General features: G+C 34.1%; 1 protein-coding gene across 16 annotated transcripts in view; it reads left to right on the forward strand.

Moving 5' to 3' along the window:
* The window catches only part of HLTF (helicase like transcription factor), a 54,320-nt gene that overhangs the window by 27,697 nt on the left and 3,388 nt on the right, over positions 1-23,235 (forward strand). For 4 of the 16 annotated variants that reach the window (XM_008983685.5, XM_008983686.5, XM_008983687.5 and 1 more), the window contains exons 14-24: positions 2,061-2,158; positions 6,747-6,890; positions 8,099-8,237; positions 8,897-9,032; positions 10,777-10,956; positions 14,818-14,942; positions 15,421-15,611; positions 17,223-17,348; positions 17,663-17,775; positions 18,159-18,339; positions 21,689-21,769. In XM_008983685.5, coding sequence (XP_008981933.1) covers positions 2,061-2,158; positions 6,747-6,890; positions 8,099-8,237; positions 8,897-9,032; positions 10,777-10,956; positions 14,818-14,942; positions 15,421-15,611; positions 17,223-17,348; positions 17,663-17,775; positions 18,159-18,339; positions 21,689-21,769 — 1,514 coding nt within the window. The remainder of the gene's footprint in view (positions 1-2,060; positions 2,159-6,746; positions 6,891-8,098; positions 8,238-8,896; positions 9,033-10,776; positions 10,957-14,817; positions 14,943-15,420; positions 15,612-17,222; positions 17,349-17,662; positions 17,776-18,158; positions 18,340-21,688; positions 21,770-23,235) is intronic. The other 12 variants (XM_008983688.5, XM_002759507.7, XM_078354027.1 and 9 more) reach the window with 3 other exon arrangements.

Genomic DNA, 23,235 nt, shown 5'->3' on the forward strand with positions numbered 1-23,235 from the left:
GACATTAAAAAATCTCACAATGCCAAGTATTGACAAAAGTTGTGCTGCAACAGGAATTCATGCATAGTTGATGGGAGTGCCAATTACCAAGAAGAGCAACTGGGCAAAAATATAATGGAAGCTGAATATAAATCACCTGTAACTCTGTAGATATAAATAAGGAGACTTTTTATGAAAAAAAGTGAAAAAGTGGCTTTCATTGCAGCATTATTTTATTGAAATATTAGAAATAATGTATGTATTGTCCAGTAAGGTAATGGGAAATGAATTGTAGTCTACTTATGCAGTATAATGCTATGCACAGGTTAAAATGAATACAGTAGAGCTGCAAATACTAATAAGTATAAATTCCAAACACAGTTGTTCTTTATCTGGGGTTTCACATTCTGCAGTTTCAGTGCTAAAATATTATATACAATAAGATATTTTGAGAGATGGAGAGAGACCACATTCACATAATTTTTATTACAGTACAGCCATCACTAGTATATGTTGGGGGTTGGTTCCAGGACCCCTGTGTACACCAAAATGTGCACGTGGTCAAGTCCCACGGTCTGCCCTGGAGGACCAGAATATATGAAAAATTGGCCCTCCATATGCATGAGTTTTGCAATCAGTAAATACTGTATTTTTAATCCACGTTGGTTAACAAAAATTTGCATGTAAGTGCATCACATACTTCAAACTTACATTGTTTAAGGATCAACTGTAGATTGTTATGATTGTTCTATTTTATTATTTGTTATTGTTACTAATCGCATACTGCACCTACTTTATAAATTAAACTTTATCATAGGTATATATAGGAAAAAACATTATATATAGGGTTTGGTGCTATTTGTGGTTTTAAGCATTTAAATAGGATGTGGAGGGTCTTGGAACACATCTCCAGTGGATAAGGAAGGATTACAGTAAATAGCACTGAGAGAAAAAATTGTGGAATCATACATAGATATAGTATGATACTTTGCTCACCTGCCATTTAAATTTTGAAATTAGTATGAAAATGTAATTTTTTAAAAACGCAGAAATTTGCATTTTAACTAAGTTTACTGGAGGATACTCCATTGGTAAGGGATACCAGGTCTAGAATTTATTTCAAGAATTTGTAAAAACACTTTGTTGTTATTATTTTTAAACATGCTTCACAGAAAAGTATTAAGAATTTTTGTTGTAAATATATTAGTTACCTATTATTGCATAACAGATTCTCCTAAAACTTAGCCATTTAAAATCAGACATTTATTATTTCACACATTTTGACAAGGCTAGGAATCTGGGAGTGGCTTAGCTGGATGGTTTAATGGCTTATGGTCTCTCATGTGGTTGCAGTCAAACTTCTTCAGGGACTGCTATCATCTGAACATTGACTTAGGGAGGATCCATTTCCAAGTTCACTCAACATGGTTGTCAACAGACCTCATTACTTGCTGGCTAACTATAGTCTTCAGATCCTCACCATGTGCATCCTTCCATAAGCTGCCTGATTGTCCTCACAGCATGGCAGCTGGCTCCACCAGAGTGAAAGATTGGAGAAAGAACAAGTGTGAGAGTGAGCTCGACCCAATACAGAAGGTTCATCTTTTATAACGTATCTCAGAAGTGACGTACCATCTTTTCTGCTATATTTTGTTGGTCATGCAGACTAGTCCTGGTGGAGTGTGGGAGGAGATTACACAAGATAATGAATACTGGGAAGTAGAGCTCACTGGGGGCCATCTTGGCTGGCTACCAAACTAAATGTAACACAAATTCAGAAAACTGCATAAAACAAATGTTTGTCTTAATGTATGACTATGATGAATTATCAGGAAATACTGGAGACTTCCTTCTTGTACCCACTCCCTGTTACAGTCCTTTGGCTCTTCTCATAATCACTATGTGGATTTTTAGTTTTTTTAAGTGACCAGGTAAAATTTAATCCCTGTTAAAGGTCCATCTGCTTCATTTTAATTGTTCCTAATTTATCTTCTCATGGAGGTACATTATTACCATCTCCTTATTAACATACGTATTTCAGAAAAAACAGCTAAAGGTTGTAACAGTGATTCATTTTTTAGGAGCTTGTGCAGTGGAGGGGTCAAAGAAAACTGATGTTGAGGAGAGACCAAGAACAACACTGATCATCTGTCCACTTTCTGTGTTAAGCAACTGGATTGTAAGTCTTTAAACCCTTTAAAAATGTAACATAATTTATATTTTATCTCTACAAGGTAAAAAGTATTCTTTTAAAGAGTCATTCATTGGAGGAAATATACTTGGTCATCAGTTTCTAAGTTCAAATAATTGTTAGGTGAATTAGATTATGTTTGCTGAATTGAAGAAATTTTTCTTTGAAGATTTATAGTAGAGAAGGTAAAGGAACATAATTGACTGCTAACATAAGATTTGGTTTATATTTCTACCTTTGCTATTTTTGTCCCCAAAGGTGGGAAAGATGTATAGTTTGACTCCACTATATTTACAAATTGACTGTTAGAGCTCTACCAATAATAACTTACTTTTATAATACTAACAACCTTTAGTGAACTCCTATGTACTTGGTTTGTCCTTAATCTCTTTTTAAGGATTTTTCTGAATTAATTCTCAAAACTATTATTCTCATTTTCCAGGTGACCACACTGAAACACAGAGAGGTTAAGTAACTTGCCTGAGGTCATCCAATTAATAACTGATGGATCTTAGATATAGTCTCCAACATTTTGAATCTAGAGCCTATTCTTTTAAGACTACCCACCAGAAATTTTTTTTGCCAGATTGTTTTCTGTTCTAAAACATTGATATTGGAATGGAACCTCTTGATTATTTGTTTATTTACAGCCTGGTTATGTTTCCTTCCTAGTGTGAGCTTCAGATTTCTTGTTACAATGAAATAATGACTCTCTTGGAAGTCGTGTGAACATAAGGACTACTCACCATTCTTGCCACCTCCAAGTTTATCTGCTTATCTATTTATTCTCCCGGCCATTCTTCTTATCTCAGAGCAGGAAGAGATCCTACTCTTTGTAAGACCAGTATTTAGTCTGTATGTTGGATTCTTTCTTTTCCCACACTCAATTATCTGTTCTTTTTTTCCCCTCACTTGGTTATTCAGTCTATTCCCACTGGCTCTTTCATGGTACATACTCAGATCTTTTTCATTTTAAAATACATTCTCTTGATATGCATATTTAAGTTGCTGATCTTCTGCTTTATTTCACTGTCATACCTCTTGGGGGCTAATTTCTACTTTGTGCTTTTACTTACTAGTTCCTTAATTCATTGTAATCTGGCTTCTACTATTCTCTAAATTGCATTGGAAAAGACTATTTGTGATAGTCTAATTGTCAAATTGAGTGACCTCTTCTTGACTTTATATAGCCTTTTCTTCCATGACATGAATTACCAGTTTTTATTAATAAGTTTTTGGTTTACTTATTTATTAAAAAAGAAATTACATCTTGTCCTTACTAGTATATCATTTTTCCTCTTAGAACCAGAAGAATGAGTGTTAATGGTCTGTTGCTATTTTTTTATTCCAACTAAACTGCGCTTTATTTAATGTGTTGTTTGTTATGGGAAGGGTAGTACATGGGTACTTAAATGGCAGTTTCAGGATGAGGTTTAGAGTATTAATGGAGGTATAAATAATATAACTGTGATTATTTTAGGGCTTGGGATATAGAGATGTATTTTTAAAATGGATAATCAGATTTAATTACAATTTTATGTTTAGAAAATTTCAGGTAATACAAAGTTCAGAAAGAAAACCATGGCAAAATCTTTCCAAGTGAGATCATGCACACTCTGAATTTAAAGGAATGAGGAGTGGTTTGGCTATCGGGATCCATGGTTGTGTTAGTCTATTCTTGCATATAAGAAATACCTGAGGCTGGGTAATTTAAGAGGTTTATTAATTGGCTCATGATACTACAGGCTTTACAGGATGTATGGTGTTGGCATCTGCTTCTGGTGATGCCTCAGGAAGCTTACACTCATGGATGGCAAAGGTGATGGGGACCTAGTATCACATTGCCAGAGTGGGAGCAAGAGAGAGTGGAGAGGTGCCACAAAGTTAAAAACAACCAGATCTCTTGTAAACTTAGAGAACTCACTAATTGCCAAGAGGATAGCACTAAGCCATTTATGAGGGAACCACAGCTATGATCCTTACACCTCCCACCAGGCCCCACCTCTAACACTGGAGATACATTTCAACATGAAGTTTGGAGGGGATGAACATCCAAATAATCTTGATCTCAGTGATCAATAATTAAAATTTTATAATCTCAACAAGATACTCTCTTGCTAGCTCTCAAGTAAAGGATCTAATATTCTACAGAGCAGGCTAGAACTGACTTATATTCCCTTTTTATCTTCAAAGAATCCAGGTGAAGGAGTAGGACCTGGGAGCCAATCCTGCTTCTACTACATATTTGTTCTAGATATTTAGAAAAGTAATCTTATGAACTAACACCTATTTAATTTTCTGTTGAGAGGATGATATATACATACATATACAGTAGCGCCTAACACTGTCTAGAAATGCAGCAACTATAGTTCTCTCCCTTTGTTCTCCAGAAAAGCTGGTTTTCTTCTATTGCAAGTGTAATCCTTTTATAAATATGTACTGTCCCATTTCAAGCCCACCCATTGATTCAGTTTTCTCGTATTGGAATCTTTGTCATGCTGGATTCTAATCACCTTTTCTTTTCTGCCAAATTTTTTTTAAGAAATTCTTTGGATTTTTACCTTTACTTTTTCATGTCCTATCCTCTCTTCTCTGTGTTTTGCCTTTATTATTTCATGTTTAATGCTTTCTTCAGTCCATGATCTGCTGTTTGCTTCCACTCACTATAGAAACTCCCTTTGCAGAGATGTTCAGACCTCAACATTGCCATGTCCGATGAGCTCCCCTTTTCCTCTGCTTTGAATATGTTACTCATTTATTACTCTTTTTGTTATGTCTTATTTTATAAGCTATCTCTAAACCTTTCTGTAAAGAACGGGATTGAACATAGGTCAAATTTAAAAGCCCACCTTGTTTTTCTTCTTGAAACTTCTGTATTTGGATCCCAGGCCTTTTTACCCTTTTCGTTTGTTGTCCTAACTTACTGTTCTCTGTCTTTGTTCTGTTCCTAATAAATCTGCCTTTTCTTTGTTTCCTTACAGTGTGGAACTTTTTAAAAAGAGTATTATAAAAAATTTTAATGAGATCTCCATTTACTCATCAAGATTCAAAAATTAACAAAAGTCTGATACATGTGTTTTCCTCTTTGTCTTTGCTGGATTATTTTTTATTTTTATTTTTTAAGACAGAATCTCATTCCATCACCCAGGCTGAGGTACAGTGGTGCAGTCTCAGCTCACTGCAACCTCTGCCTCCTGGGTTCAAGTGATTCTCATGCTTTAGCCTGAGTAGCTAGAATTATAGGTGTGCACCACTACCACACCAAGATAATTTTTGTATTTTTAGTAGAAATAGGGTTTCGCCGTATTAGCCAGGCTGATTTCAAACTCCTGACCTCAAGTGATCCACCTGAAGTGCTGGGATTACAGGTATGAGCCACTGCACCTGGCCTGGAATATTTTTAATTATACCCCAGTCATAATGTAATTTCTCCCAATAAAAACGTAAGTCTTTTTCTTAAATGTTGATATTCTGTAGACTCTGTCCCTAACATTTGTTCACTGTACATGTTCTCTTTAGGAAATTTCATTTATTCTTTCAGCTTTAAATGCTGTCTGCTGTTAACTTTAAAATCCATATCTATACCACTCACTTTTATCTACAGGTAATTGTTTACATTTTCCTAGTATACTTCTTCAGTTAGGTATTCTATAGTGCCCAAAAATGATAAAGGTCTAAAATACTCTCTTGGATGCCACTTTTCCTTTTTTTTTTTTAAAAAAAAAAACTTCCTTATACACAATTCTAGGCAGTCACTGAAGTATCTGGGCATCTTAGCCTTATTATTATTACTTATATTCCGTATATTTAATTAGTCCCCAAGTCCCATCGGTCTCAGTTTGTTTCTTTCACGCCTGTCCTTTCCGTCTTCTTCCTACTTCTACCATGTTTAGGGCTCTAACATCTCACCCCTTATAGCTTCCCAGCTGTGTCTCCTTGGTATCTTTTCCAATTTAATCATGGTATTTTTTTTTTTTTTCGGCTCAAAATCTTCTAGGTCTGGTGTTTTCATGATTAAAGAAAAAAGTACATTTTTAAAACCGATCATGTCCTCAAGAAGGTCAGGGATGATTTTCTGTTCTTTGTTTTTAGCTACATCACTGTTGTATTTGATATCTGGCAAGTAGTAGGCCTCTAATAAATGAGTGAAAGAAAATGGCTACAGTGCTTAAATCTCTGCCCACATCCTTGAAAATATTAGTTGTTGTTCTTTTACTGTTTAATTTTTATATTATTAAGTCTACTAACTATTGCAGCATTAAAGAGCTTTCTAATTAAAATATTTTTATAAAACTCACTATTGTTTTAAAGAAGTTTGGATTTTTTCCTCCTAAAAATGAAGTAGTTGCTGATTAGTATGGCCAACTAAATTTTATATAATCTATTATTATTACTGTGTATGTGTCATTTTTTCTATCATTGCTACTATTTTGGTCTAGACTGCAGGAAACTTGATTTCATACAATTTTAATAGTTTGATTTGTCACACTACTGCCAGGGCAGTTACTTTTTTATACATATATTAAGCCTGACACTAATCTGCTCATTATTTAAAATATTCCTAATTTTCCTTTAGGACCAGTTTGGACAACATATAAAATCAGATGTACACTTGAATTTTTATGTTTATTATGGTCCTGATCGTATTAGAGAACCAGCCTTACTTTCAAAACAGGATATTGTTTTGACTACGTATAATATTTTAACTCATGACTATGGAGTAAGTATTGCTGATACTTAGAGATCTTTTAAAGATTGAATGTAAGAAATATGCCACAAGTTTCTAGAGTGTTCTAAAAATCAGGCTTTATACTATTTTTTTTTTCTTTCTACTTAATATATAGAAAATATTTTTTTTTTCTTTTTGCATTAAGGGGTTGCGTCTTCTTTAGATGCTAATTTAGGAATTCCTTTTTCTTTCTTTCTTGTTTTTTTTTTTGAGATGGATTTTTGCTCTTGTTGCCCAGGCTAGAGGATAATGGTGCAATCTCAGCTCCCTGCAACCTCCACCTCCTGGTTTCCAGTGATTCTCCTAACTCAGCCTGTGCTGAGTTACAGGCATGTGCCACCACACCCAGCTAGTTTTTTGTATTTGGTAGAGGTAGGGTTTCACCATGTTGGTCAGGCTGGTCTCAAACTCCTGACCTCAGGTGATCCACCCACTCGGGCTCCCGAATTGCTGGGATTACAAGCATGTGCCACCATACCTGGCCCGTTTTTTCATTTAGAACATTTTAACTTAAGATTTTAAATTTGGATTATAAGTATATAAAGCAATTTGTAAATGAATTTTATTTTCTTTTTTAATAGTCTGGAAAATTATTTTCTATCACAATGATTTGATTAATATCTCAGTTTGAAGGTATGCTCTTTTTGTAGTTACAGTTTATACATTTTCAAATTAGGAGTCTAATTGTTATTTACCTGTAGAATTCCATGTGTTCTAAAGTTAAAACTTTTTGAGAAATAGCTTGCTATCAAAAGTTCAATCTTCTGGTAAAAAAATATGTTTACCTTTTATATAAAAGAAAGTAATGTTGTTGAATTCAAGTAATGCTTACAACTGCCATTTCTATATCATTGCTTTGTTTTAATCTGAGGTCGAACAGTTTCAGTGTATTGACCAGTGACTCAGCAGAGAGCTAGACTGCTTGGGTATGAATGCTAGTTCTGCCACTCACTAGCTGTGGTGCTTTGAGTAAATACTTAGCAGTTTGTGCTTCAGTTTTCTCATCTGTAACACGAGATGTGCTAATATGTACTTATTTTATAAACTTGTGAGTATTCAATAATTAACATAGTGCATAAAGCAGTGCCTAGCACATAGTAAGTGTTGATATTAAATAATGATAGTAACTAATTAACAAATCATATTAAGTTCTATTTTACTTTGCTGTGTTTTTAATTCATATATAACATTTATTTCAGACTAAAGGGGATAGTCCATTACATAGCATAAGGTGGCTAAGAGTGATCCTGGATGAAGGACATGCCATACGAAATCCAAATGCTCAGCAGACAAAAGCTGTACTTGACTTAGAATCAGAAAGAAGATGGGTTTTGACAGGTAATAATACCATTAAACTTATTAAAAAATTAAATCTCTGAAATGTATCATTATGTAAGTTAGTAACTTTGTGAACTTCAAGTGGATATGAAAGTTTGCCCCAAAATTAATTATAGAAGTAATTTAATTATATGTTTGAGTTGTTCTTCATAATTGCCCATGATATAACAATATTTGAATTCTTGTTAGCTTATGGAACAGTTGCTAGACTTATTTTTGAACCTTGAAGATTGAGTAGACACCTTAATCATCCAGCCATAATCTTGATTTCTCTGTTTCCCATCTTCTAGACTGTTTGGTATTCACAGTACCTTTACTAGAAAGTAAGGAAAAGAACGTAAACTTAAAGTAGTTGCTTTTTCCTTCTTGCTAGTGCTGCTGCTTTAAAAACCAAATAAGTGGATGTACTTGATAAGGAGAAAGTAGAATTTACCACAGTCTTTTTCTTGGCTAGTTTGGCATGTGAGAGCTAAAAATTAGAGCAAAACTATATCTTGAGATGTATATATATTTAATAAAGGATTATAGTCAACTCTTGATAGTGATGGGCCTGCTACAGAGTGCCTATTTTTAATTGCTGTCTTCTCTGATTGGGCCAAATATATAGTCTTATTGGATAATCTGGTCAAAGAGTTATAACAGTTTCCTGTTATTTTCAGGTACTCCAATCCAGAATTCTTTAAAGGACTTATGGTCTCTTCTTTCCTTTTTAAAACTTAAACCATTTATTGATAGAGAATGGTGGCATAGAACAATACAGCGTCCTGTCACAATGGGAGATGAAGGAGGACTTAGGTAAGTAATTTCAGACAATGATTAATATTGGTTACAAACAACTGTTAGCAACTTGAACCAGTTGGCATTTTCTTTACTATTTTAACTTGACTCTTAACTTTTCCTTCTAAAAAGTGTTCATGGCTCAATGCCTTTGTCTTTTAGAACCTAGTGATGCTTGTTTGGAAAGACAAAGATTTCTAATTATCTATAACTACCCTTCTCCTGTTTTGGCTAAACTTAAGGGAAAGACATAACTTTGTGTTCTTTGTATATTGCTAAGCCCCAAAGCCCCACAACCACCCTTAACAGATTTAGCAGGAAAAATTTTATATCCCTTGAGAATCTAATGTGCATTGTTTTCATATCTTAAATAGCTTTATTTTATTTATTTTTATTTATTCATTTATTTATTTTGAGATGGAGTCTTGCTCTGTCACTCAGGCTGGAGGACAGTGGCGTGATCTTGGCTCACTGCAACCTCTACCTCCTGGATTCAAGTGATTCTCCTCTCTCAGCCTCCCAAGTAGCTGGGATTACAGGTGTGTGCCACCACGCCCAGCTAATTTTTGTACGTTTAGTAGTGATGGTTTTCGCCATGTTGGCCGGGTTGGTCTTGAACTCCTGACCTCAGGTGAACTGCCTGCCTCCACCTCCCAAAGTGCTGGGATTACAGGCATTAGCTACTGCACCCAGCCTTATATAGCTTTATATAGTGAATGATGTGATATACCATGACCTCAACAGAAGTTGTATAAGAAATTTTTATGTGGTTGTTTCTGGTGGAGTTAGATGAAAGTTGAGAACGTAAACTAAAACTCAGTGATAGCCATTTTGCAAGAAGCTGCTGGACTAATGTGGTTCAACTTTTTGGCCAAAGGAGCAGTGTATAGACTAAGGATTTGAGCTCCATTAGTGGGATAAAAAAATCTTTATAAAGATGGTAGCCAGCATTTAAAAAGACCATGAAATAGAGAAGAAGCAATAAGTAAATATCAGAGTGCATGATACATAATAAGTATTATTTTGAGAAATAATTATTTCTTTTGTATGTGTTTGTATATTTTTGTGGGATGGAATAAAATGTGTTTCTTATTGTGAGTTATAATGAAAAGCTTCAAGAGCCACTAACCTAGTTGGCAGCACTGTCCACTTGATTCCTCAGAACCAACTATTTAAACTCCAGGAAATTGTATTTATATTTCAATGTTGGGAAGAAAGTAAGAATTGATACACTTCTTTTTTTCTAATACTGGAAAGGAAATGTAAAGATTGTGGAACCTGTAAAGCATTTCTGTCTTATGAATTCCCATATTACGTTTTTATTTTGGGGACACTCATTACTTTACACAATTACTTTTTTATGTACCTTTGATTTTCATATTACAGAAGGTAGTATCTTACCCATATTTGTGTTGTTACAACATTTAATTCAGTGTCTTGCACGTAATAGATACTTAGAATTTGAGTGTTAACTATTGGGTGATAGACTTGGCAGGACAGTTGAGAAGTGAAAGAGTCAATGATTAGAATAAAAATGGCAAGCAGAGCTTAAGAGAATAAGAGCAGGATATAAGAACATTAAACTGTGATAGGTATTGAGGGGAAATTTCCTTGCATTTGTTTTAATTTATTTTTGTAAAATACTTCTGTGATTATCAGATTGGTTAAAACCCCAAATAAGGGATTTGACTTTTTTTGTTCTTATTGGATCAATTTATATAGAAATTAAACGTTACATAATTATTTGTTTTATCCTGATTAGGCGTTTACAGTCCCTAATTAAAAATATTACACTTAGAAGAACAAAGACAAGCAAAATTAAAGGAAAACCTGTTTTGGAGTTACCAGAACGTAAAGTATTTATTCAGCACATTACACTTTCAGATGACGAAAGAAGGATTTATCAGTCTGTGAAAAATGAAGGCAGAGCTACTATTGGAAGGTATGGAGAAAGAAAGCCATTGAATTATAGTATGTTTTACAAATTAATAGTTAAAGTGAATGAAATAATAGTATCATTCACCAGATAAGTAATTTCTTAAGTTTGGAATAAATTTAAAGCTTACATTAAACCAAAGTTCTTAGTTGCTAGCCAGAAGACCTTGCTTGCTTCTATTTCCAGCATCGTGTGGAAATCTGGGAATAGGAACCGATGAAAGAGGTTTAACAAGAAGATTAAGGATTGGTAGAAGGTGTGAAATTCTAGTCCAAGCAAGATCAGATTTAATATGAATGCCCATAGGGAACAGAATGAATAAGAGACAAGTGAAAGCAGAATAGGACTGTGAAAGGGGAATCTTCAAAGCATAAAAACTTCAGTGAGGTAGGTACAAAGCAGATTTGATAGGAATTAGAGAGACTGGGAAAGATTGTTCTAAGCAGGAGATTTCTGAGTTCAAAACTTATTTCTTTTCATATTCTTTCGACAAAAATTTATTAAGTGCCCACTGTGTGCCAGGCAATACAGATTGGGATACAGCAGAATAAAATGCAAAAATCCCTGCACCCAAGGAATTTATATTTTAATGGGAATAAATGGAATTTTAAAACATGATTACGTTTTATGGAATAAAGCAATGAAAGGGGATGGAGAATGCCAAAGCTATTTTAGTAGGGCATTAAGGAAGACTTCACGAGAAGATGATATATAGGCAAAGATCTAAAGGAGATTGGGATTAAGGGGTGTTTCAGCCAGAAGAAACAGCAAGTGTAAATGCTCCCAGTTGGGAGCATGTCTGGGGAGCTTGAAGAAGAACAGAGAGGCAAGTATGGCTGGATAGTATGAACAAAAGGGAAAATAGTCATGATATCAAAGATGTATTGGAATGGGGCTGTGTAATACATATTTCAAGGACTTTGGGTTTTACTTTTTATGACAGGAAACCTTAAAGGGTTTCAAGCCAGGAGAGTGACATAATTTGATTTGTATTTTTAAAAGATCACTCTGGCCTGCGGTGTTCAGATTTAGGTTGTTTGAATAGGAATAAGTTCAGAAATAGGGAGACCAGTAGCAATCAAAGTAAGAGATGATGGTGGGTTTTTTTTTTTGAGACGGAGTTTCGCTCTTGTTACCCAAGCTGGAGTGCAATGGCGCGATCTCGGCTCACCTCAACCTCTGCCTCCTGGGTTCAGGCATTTCTCCTGCCTCAGCCTCCTGAGTAGCTGGGATTACAGGCACGTGCCACCATGCCCAGCTAATTTTTTGTATTTTTAGTAGAGACGGGGTTTCACCTTGTTGACCAGGATGGTCTCGATTTCTTGACCTGGTGATCCAACCGCCTCGGCCTCCCAAAGTGCTGGGATTACAGGCATAAGCCACCGATGGTGGTTTTTTTTACCATGGTAGTGATAAAGGAAATGAGAAATGATTAGATTCTGTTAAATTGTGAATATAAAACCAACAGAACTTGCTGGTGGATATGCTATGGTGTGTGAACGAGAGGAGTCAAAGATAACTTCAAGCCTTTTTACCTGAATATCTGGAAGGATGGAATTGCCATTTACCAAGACAGTTCTACGGGAAGGGCAGAGCAGTTTAGGTGATCTGTACCATTGTCACACAGTTAGTGAATGACAGGACTGATATTTAAACTCTGGCAGTTTGGTTTAGAGCTTGTAAGTTTAACCTTTGTATTATTTTGCCTATTCCTTACATTGTTAAATATTCAGAAGTATTTGTTGCCATAATACTACCGGTACTAATACTAGCAGCAGATTAGCAGACTAACACTAGCAGCAGTGTATAGCACTTAATATAGTCCCAGCACTATTTTAAATACTTTACATGTATTAAATTAAATAACAGTAGTTCTATGAGGTAAGCACTTTAACAATGCCACTGTACAACTGAGGAAGCTCAAGACATAGGTTAAGCACCTGTCCAAGGTTACATAATTAAAGTGGCAGAGCCAGGTTTTGAATTCATGACCAGCTAACTCTAAAAATCTGTGCTCTTAGCCATTAGGCTATATTTCTTCTGTTGCTTTAAAATACTTAAATATCTCAGATGGCCTGGTTATATAATTTTTGGATCACCCATTTCCTTCAGAATCTATATTGTCATTGTATCACTGTATTTTGCATTGAATGTTTCTGTGGGGAAGACTGGTTTTGTTTTGTCTTTTTTTCCTCTAAAGTTTAGCAACCTCCTTGTTGACTTTCCCTGTGGTATTATTTAAATCTTTAGATTCTAGGCTTTTTTCCCCCTTTCCTGGAAAGCTTTCTTTAAATATTGTTTTCTGTTCCATTATTTTATTTCTCTGTGTGTATGTTAGATGTCTTTTATCTGCATTCCATAGGTATCATTTTTTTTATTTATTTATTTATTTTTGAGATGGAGTCTCTCTCTGTCACCCTGGCTGGAGTGCAATGGCGTGATCTCAGCTTACTGCAACCCCTGCCTCCCAGGTTCAAGCGATTCTCCTGCCTCAGCCTCCCGAGTAGCTGGGACTGCAGGTGCCTGTCACCACACCCAGCTAATTTTTGTATTTTTAGTTGAGATGGGGTTTCCTCATATTGGCCAGGCTGGTCTCAAATTCCTGACCTTGTGATCTGCCTGCCTCAGCCTCCCAGAGTGCTGGGATTACAGGCATGAGCCACTGCGCCTGGCCTGTTTCTGATCTTTTACATTTTTTTGTTTAATTTTGTTTTTTCAATCCTGTTTCCTACATCCTTTTCTATGTTTTTATCAGTTACTAGCCTTTTTGATAATGACTTATATTGGTTTCAGTGTGACTTTCATTTCTCTGATGATTCACTGTTTTCTTTCACTTTCTTGAGCTATACCAGCTCATCTTTCATCTCTTTATGTTGTCTTGCCATTTTTTTTTTCAAAGCTCTTTGTCTTTGCTTTAAGCTTTTTTTTTTTGAGACGGAGTTTCGCTCTTGTTACCCAGGCTGGAGTGCAATGGCGCGATCTCAGCTCACCGCAACCTCCGCCTCCTGGGTTCAGGCAATTCTCCTGCCTCAGCCTCCCGAGCAGCTGTGCTTTAAGCTTTTTTTGGGGAAGAACTGTTTTATTGGGTGATGTTAAATTATGACAGTATCTTTGGTCATAACTTTTGCTTGCTCTGTGGCAACATTTTTCTGCTGTTTCCTTTCACTGCCATTTGTTCCCTACCTTTGCTCTCTGCTGATTATTACTTATACTTGAATATTTTGAGTTCTTGTTACAAGCTGTTTGCTAGATTATTTGCACATGAAGGGAAAGATCATAAACATGTCCCAGACCAGCAGGAAATAACCCAATTTACTTACGACTCAGGGTTACATGTTGAGTTACTTTAGGTTTTATTAGTACACATAAACAGAGATTCAGAAACTTTAGGGGTGCTTACAGTGTAAAGTGCTGTGCCTGTAGACTTTTTTTTTTGAAAACACAGTGCACATGTATGTTTTTGTATTCAGTTTGCCTTCCTTCTTTTTTGGTATAAACTTCTCCAGGGAAGGTCAAGTCTCCAAGCATGTTCCCTTTCCTGTTTCTGCACATGAGAGGTATTGATTTTCCCCCTTAGAGCATGCCATCCATTTTAAAGAATTGTGGTTTGTCAGCTCTGTTTGACATCTACAGTTATCTCTCTCAGCATCTTCCTATCTGACTTATACTGCAGTTAGCAGCCATATATTGTCCCTTATTGTTACAGATCTCTCTTGGTTTTATTAGAGTTTGCTTTTTTGTTTTTCATTCTTGTTTTGGAGTAATTTCAAGAGAAGAAAAGAACAATGCCATTTTACTCTGCTGTTTTAGAATAGGAAATTATTATTATTTAGCAGGCTTAATAATATTTGACATTTTAATCTCTAGATATTTTAATGAAGGGACTGTCCTGGCACATTATGCAGATGTCCTGGGTCTTTTGCTTAGATTGCGGCAAATTTGTTGTCATACTTACCTTCTTACAAACGCAGTGTCTTCCAGTGGCCCCTCAGGTAGGTAAATGTGATAACTTCATACCATTGTATTTGTTAGAGATACTTAAATAAGAATGGTAATTTTTTTAAATGTGGCATTAATTAATTTTGTTCTGTCAAATGGAGATTTTTTTTTAGTGTGAGCCTCAGCTAGAAATATATTCAATACTTTTTTTACCAATGAAATGGAATTATAATGAGGTCTTTCCAGGATCTCCAGTGATAGATATCCTTTGATAAAAGATTAATATTGGACCTGCGTTTTTTTGTGTGCTGGTATGTTCATATCATGTTATAATGATGCTTCTCTATGAGGTATATTATGTGAGTTGGCTACTATTTTTTGAATGTTTTTTAAAATTTCAAGCTTATATTATGCTTTTTTCCTGTGACAGAAAATGATGAGATACTATCCCAACTGGCTAGCAAAACTTTTCCTTTTATGAGATAGATTAACTTGTCATTTATAAACCTTGCTCTGAAATTAATTTTTCAGCCTTTTCTCTAGGAAATGATACACCTGAAGAACTGCGAAAGAAGTTAATAAGGAAGATGAAGTTAATTCTGAGCTCAGGTTCAGATGAAGAATGTGCAATTTGCCTGGATTCTTTAACAGTTCCTGTGATAACACATTGTGCACATGTATTTTGTAAACCCTGTATTTGCCAAGTCATTCAGAATGAGCAGGTTAGTTTTTTGCTCAGAAGAGGTTCATTGTTTCATAGAGTAGTGTACCTGTCATTAATGTAATAAAAACTGAAGTCCAAGAGAGTATATGGAGTTTTGCACTTGGATTTAATAATACACCTTTTATAGTTAATTATTTCACTATTTTAATAGGTGATATATTTCTCCTAATGCAACATCCTTAACATAAAATGATGTTCACAGTCAATATCTTAATTTCACTAACTGTTTATATCATTGCTGTTTAACAAATGGATTGATGATGTGAGACACAAAGGTAATTTTAAATTTTCCAGTATCCATATTCTTAAAAAGTAAAAAGAAACATTAAGCTAATTTTAATACATTTTTATTTAACCCAATATATCTAAAATTTAAAATGTATTAATGTGATATGGTTTTTTTAAAACAAAACTAAGTCTTTAGAATTAGATTGTAGTATATGGCACACCTCAGTTTGGCTTAGCCACATTTCAGGAACTTAATTGCCCCATGTAACTATTGGCTATTGTTTTGGATAAGGTAGGTCTAGATTCTTTTCTTTTTAATGACCAAAATGCATTTATTTAATATACATCACAAGGGCTCAACTGAGGCTTAATTTAAAAGACAAAAACAAAACAAAACAAAAATAATACCACAGCTGAAGATACAGAGTCCTATACAGAAATCACAAAAAGGACAGACCATATAAGGAAAAATTGAAAAGACAACACAGGGACAGGCTGGGGAGCCTGGGTTAGGGCTCCTGGCTGGTGACTTGCTTCAAGTAGGTTTCTTGCTTAGGTAGGTCTAAATTCTTTCATGTGGTAGAATTTTTTTGAAGTGGACTAGTCTATTAAGCAGTGATTTAGCTGGGGTAGAATTTTTTAAAACATTTTAAATTGATATATAACATGTAGAAAAAATGTACAAATTTATGATTATATAGCTCAGTGAATTATCATGAAGTAACCATATTTCTGTATCTACTACTTAGGACTCCATGTGGCCTCTCCCAATCATTTACCCTCTACTTCTTCCCCAAAAATAACCCCATTGTATTGACTTCTAAATAATTTTAGCTTCAGAATTTTTTTACTGTAATGGTGTTTTACATCTATTATTTAAGATATAATCTTATTAGCAGGTTCAAATGGGTACAACAGATGCTGCTTTGGAATGAACTTGATAGGATTTAACAGATCCTGGTAGCTTTATAAGCTATTACAAGGTTTATAAGCTTAATAGCTTTATAAGCCATTAAGAAGGATTTTTTTTTAAAGAATAGTACTAAATAGTGTAGCTGTATTGTATTTAGATTCCAAAAATTGTTGTTCATGGATTTTTTTAAACTTGTTTACAAATGTTATAATATTTAGTTTCCTGTTCTTGCTTCTAGCTAACCCAGATCATATACTTTTGCTCCCTCCTTTACCCATTCTACTTACCACATTATGTCTGGAATTCAGCACGTTCAGATGTCTCTTAAATGGATGAAATGTATTAAAAGGTTTAATCAAATGTTAGCTATGAGAGATACAGATTTTAGCATACATTTTAAAATTTTTAGACAAAATTATATTTGTTCTTCTGTTAAGTGTTGCTCATACTTTGTTCTTTCTCATATAGCCACATGCTAAATGCCCTTTATGCAGAAATGATATACATGAAGATAATTTATTAGAATGTCCTCCAGAAGAATTAGCATGTGACAGTGAGAAAAAGTCTAGTATGGAATGGACATCCAGTTCAAAGGTAAAATACTCATGTACAAATATTTGAGTATTTGAGTATATAAGGAAATATACAAATAGTAATTCTGCTTTCATTCCTGTCATTTAGTATTCTGTTGGCGACCACTGGTTTTTTGTTTATTTTTAGTGGTGAAGTTGAGAGGAAATAGGTTTAGATTATTATAGTGGTCTTTCAGTCTTAATTTTTTTTTAATGAGTAGTCTTTGGCTTTTGCATTTTAGGGAAATAACATTTCAGGACCTTTAATGATAAAAAATTTTAGGCTAATTTTACTGATTGAAAATAGAATCTAATGGACATCTTAATATTTTTCAGATTAATGCGCTAATGCATGCATTGACTGATTTAAGAAAGAAGAATCCCAACATAAAAAGTTTGGTTGTTTCTCAGTTTACAACATTCCTGTCTTTAATAGAAATACCACTTAAGTAAGTTCCACAATATTTTTCACTTTAAGTAAAAAATTTTATATAAGTGTATTGACTTTGATAGCAAAAAAAATAACTGTTTTGCCAGTTTTAGTCGTTTTATCTAAAAGATACTCACAGTCACAATAGAGAATACTTCCTGGCAGCACAGGATTTAAAGATTAAGTCCTGAATTTAGCAGAAAATGACTGACTGCAGTGCCTAGCGTATTAATGAGTGCTCAGTAAACATTTGTTAAAATAAATGAGTGAAAGAATTTACTAAGGAGATTTGTAGTTACTTTTTTCCCCCAACTTCCTGTTGATTTGCATTAACTTTATTTTTATAATAATAATATTTTAAATAATTTGTTTGTTACTCGTGTCTTTTCTTACCCCTGTTAGAGCCTCTGGATTTGTGTTTACCCGTTTGGATGGTTCCATGGCCCAAAAGAAAAGAGTTGAGTCAATTCAGTGTTTTCAAAACACTGAAGCAGGATCTCCAACTATAATGCTTCTGTCTTTAAAAGCAGGTGGAGTTGGTTTGAATCTGTCTGCAGCTTCTCGAGTGTTTTTAATGGATCCAGTAAGTAGTTTTGTATGTTAATACTTCTTTCAAATGTTAGTACTGTCAGAATGTAAGTACTTCTTTCAAAAAAAATAAGACAAAAAACTACATGGTAAATACCTTCATAGTTACAATTAACTGTGAAAATTCTTAGGCAAACTTTAAAAATAGTTAACAAAAACTTAGTAAATATGGATTGAGAGCTTTCTCTTAAGCTACTTTACTGAAATCATCACAGTATTTTTATGAGGTAGATACCATTATCAAATGCTCTGTTCTGGCCAGGGGCTTTGGCTCATGCCTATAATCCCAGCACTTTGGAAGGCGAAGGTGAATGGATTGCCCGAGTTCAAGAGTTTGAGAGCAGCCTGGGCAACATGGCGAAACCTCCCCTCTACAAAAAAAAGTACCAAAAAAATTACTCAGGTGTGGTGGTGTGTGCTTGTAGTCCCTGCTGCTTGCAGCGCTGAGACAGGAAGATTGATCGCTTGAGCCCGCAAGGTTGAAGTTGCAGTGAACCATGTTTCGGCCACTGCACTTCAGTCTGGGTAAGAGAGCAAGAACCCATCTCTGAAAGAAAAGGAAAACAGTTTTCTGCTTTACTGAAGAGGCAATTGAACCACAGAAAAGTAAATGTACTAACATTTACTTTTAGTTAGTAACAGGCAAAACCAGAATCATAGTCCATTTATTTAAGTACTATTATGCTATACTGTTCTACTTTTCTTCAATAATAAGTCTCTATTAACCATAATGCTTTTTAGGGTAGTGGTTCATTCAGCCAACAAATAATGAGATTCTGCTTTGCCTCAGGGTATTATAGGTACTGGGAATCTAACTATAAACAAGATAGACAAAATGACTACCATCATAGTGCTAGTGGTCTAGAGCTTAAATGTGCGTTAAGAATTAGGTAAAACAGAATTTCTTTCGCATTCAGCTTTGGAGACATAGGAGTTCTAGAATTATACCCAGGAAGCTGCATTTTTAGTTTATATCATAGGTGATTCAGGTACCAGGTGGTCTTGGATCACAATTTGAGAAACAAATTATCATTAAAGGAACGTTCTGAGTACATTTTACTGCCTAATACAGTGCAGTCACTTGTGGTTGTGTAGTATAGGCATAAGGGTAGAACAGAAGCTAAAATTCACTTTGAACTTTACTCACCAAGCTGTGTGACCTGGATCTGCATTCACATAGGAGTATGTTTTTCTATGTACAAAGAGGTTGTTTGGCCTGAAAGGACCTTGGACTAATTCAGTTTCTAATTTGCACTGGGTACTATGTGGGATAGAGGCAACCATGTGCTATTTCTGTGCCTTCGGACTTTGTGGTTGTAGCTTGTTGCCTGAAACTCAGAAGATTTTTAATATACAGAAATTCTACTGAGATATAAATTTTATAGTTATTCGGGGGAGGCTGGGTTACTCAGGCTTTTTTTTCCTCCCTCGACTTAGGGTAACCTCAGTAAGATTACAATTAGGGTCATCATACTTAGGCCTTCATGGGTGAATGTCATGGATATGGTGTGGTCTGTTGTATTTTCTTGCCTTAGTACTGTGGATGAAGTTTTAAATCTTTGTTGCAGTATTTTATGGCTATAATACAAAGATATTTGTAACTATAGATTGTTGAATATTAACCCAGTGATAATTCTAAAAGCTGATTTTTAGAACAAATCCCAAATTTTATTTTTCTTGCTAATAATCTTAGCATGAAAGAAGTTAATATCAAAAATTAGTATTATGAAGTTGATCAGGGACTAAATTTGTTAACAGTTTTAAAAAATTTACAGAATGTTTTAGCAGTTTTATAGTTAGTTGAGTGTTCTTCATTGAACATACTAAGCTTTCCAATGTTGTTTCTAACTTAAAAGTCAAGTCCCAGAAAAATAATGATTTGATAAAAACAATAATTGACTCATGAAAGTCTTTCACCCTTTTTTTTTTTAAGAGACAGGGTCTTCCACTTTTGTCCAGGCTAGTGTCAAACTCCTGAGGTCAAGCAAGCAATCCTCCCTCCTCAGCCTCTTGAGTAGCTTGGATTATAGGCATATTGCCACTGTGCCCAGTTTCTTTTACCTTTTCATGAACATTGTATAAGAATTGGGGTAACATTTTGATATTCACTTCTAGTGAAGCTAATTTCTTCTTTAATTACATGTGAAAATGAGAGCTATCAGTTTTATGTAATGATGAAGTAAATTAGATTTCTGGTAGCCATTACTAGACTTGCATTGCCAGTTTGTCATTAGGTTCCTGGATAAAATACAGGTAACAAAAAGAAATACTTTGCATTGTCTCTTGGTATTAAGATTTTAAAATGTATCTAATTGTAAAATATAAAATATTCACAAAATATGGTATCTGTCAGTTTTAGAAAATCATAAGCTAAGTATATCCTTAAATCTAAATTTCCATACTGGAAAAGAACCTAAAACTCAAATTACAGCAAGTAAACAGCAAAACCTTCCCTTTATCTATATTCCAAGAGACTTTTTAAAAAAAGAATAACAACCTAAGTATAAATCATATTATAATCCTACATAAGCATCTAATTTTGTTTCTATTTTCAGCGATTTAGCTGTGTAAATAAATATTCCCTTCCTCAAAAATATCGTTTTCAGTTAAAAAAGTCATCTCATAGTTTTTATTTAAAATTTAATGATCCTTATCCAAACAATTCACAATACTATTTAAAAACCACTTACTAGAGTTCTGTATCTTTTTGGTTATTCTTCTCTTTTCATTGTTTCACCCTTTTATTATTTAGCTTAAGACAGTTCTCATGATCATGTCTGTGTTAATTAGCTAATGGTACTTTTTTAGTTCAGCTTTCAAGGCAAATTGGCATCAAATACTGATACAGAGAACAATTTTTAGGACTTCCAACTTTGGAAACCCTTTTGTACTTTTATTTCATGAACAGAGGAAAGTGAAAGAAAACCAGAAAAAGGGGAGAAAACTTTTTTATAAATAGGCCCAAGAATTACATATCTTTTCTCATATAAAATCAGTCATCTAAGAGGATATGTAAACTTTTTCCTCTGTTAAGTATACATAGAGATGCTTTTAAAAATGAAAAACAAAGCAGAAATTGATTAATCAACAAAATTATTTTGGGTGCTGACACATATGTCAGGCCCTGTATTAGGTATTACAAGTAGTAGTATAGGGAGGATGCCTATCATTATAGTGATTGGGAAGGCAGACTTTTCTCCCACAGTATTTTTGATGTTAGTATCTGACTTCAGGCAGAAAACTTTCAGTCGGAAAATGATCAATGAATACTAGTGAAGTGAAAGGACAAATGCAGAACACTCATAGATCAGGGCAATAAAGCAACTCATCCATGTACTTGTTAGGCCTGGAATCCTGCTGCTGAAGATCAGTGCTTTGACAGATGCCATAGACTTGGCCAGAAGCAAGAAGTTATCATCACAAAAGTGAGTTTTTAAACCAACTATTTTAAGACCAGGTTGATATGATTTTTATAATTAAACAAGTAATGAATGAATACATTATAACAATGATTGAAGTGGAATTATGCAGAGCAAAATATAAGTCACACTTCTCCTCCATCAATAGGGCCCTTTCTCTATAGTTATATACATTTATATTTATGTGCACATCTCCTTAAAAACATCTTTGAAAGGTAAGTGGCATTATACTTCATTGTTCTACAACATATTTGTTTCCTTTAAAACTGTACTATTTTGTAAGTACGTTTAGGTGAACACATTTTTTAAAATAGTGGTAAAACATAAAATTTACCATTTTGAAGTTTACAGTTCAGATGCATTAAGTACATTCATGTTGTTGTGCAACCATCACAATCACCCATCTCCAGAGCTTTTTCATCACCTCAAACTGAAACTGTATATTCATTAAATAATAACTTCCCATTCCCCTCCACCCAATCGCTGGCAACCACCATTCTACTTTCTTTCTCCGAATTTGACTACCCTACAAAACCATATAGATACATCATAATGTATTTAACCCATTAAGTTTTTTGCTAATAAAAACAGTGCCATAATGAGCATTATTATATATACATCTTTGTGCATAGATGCAAGTATTTTTTCAGGATAGGTTAAGAAAACTAGAATTCTGGATTTAGGATTTTTATTAACTGTTGGTTTCAAAATAGGAATTATAATATATGAAAGTTGCATTAATTTATGCTTATGTGGCCAAAAAAGTGCTGTTCTAATTTGCATTTACCTAAAACCTTGAGTATATTTCACATATCTTGTTCATTAACGTTTTTTCTGTGAATTATTTATATCTTCTGTCCTGTTCTCATAGTTATGGTATAGTACAATGGTATGGTATAGTATAAAGGACTCCCTGACACAGTCTGATTTTAAATCTTTTGTTTAATATATGCTGAAAATGGTTTATCCCATGTTCTTCCTTACCTTCAAACTACATTTTTTTGTCATAAAAAAGCTTTAAAATTTTTATGATTTAAAACGTCAGCCTTTTTTATATGTTTAGTTTTTAATGTCTTACCTAGGACGGAAGGCTTTATTTTCACATTTTTCCAACTATTCTGTATTTACTTCTGGTTCTTTTGGAAGATTTTATTTGTGATATGAATCTAAGTTTACTCTTTTTTCAGATGAAGAATGATTTGTTATGTCACATCACATCATTTTTTTTTTCCTTTGAAAATTCCAACTTTTTCCCTACTAGTATGAAATGTCACTTTTATCATAAACTAATTTGTATATATTACTTGGGTATCTTTCTAGACTATTCTGTTCCACTGATCTCTTTTCCTTTTCTTAGGGAAGTATTACTTTTATAATAACTATGATTTCCTAAAGTAAGTTTTGATGTCTGATAGGGTAAAATGTTCTGTTTATCCTTTTTGAAAATTGTATTGGTGGTTATTATTATTCTT

Source organism: Callithrix jacchus, chromosome 17 (assembly GCF_049354715.1).
Source record: "Callithrix jacchus isolate 240 chromosome 17, calJac240_pri, whole genome shotgun sequence".
Classification (NCBI taxonomy): domain Eukaryota; kingdom Metazoa; phylum Chordata; class Mammalia; order Primates; family Cebidae; genus Callithrix; species Callithrix jacchus.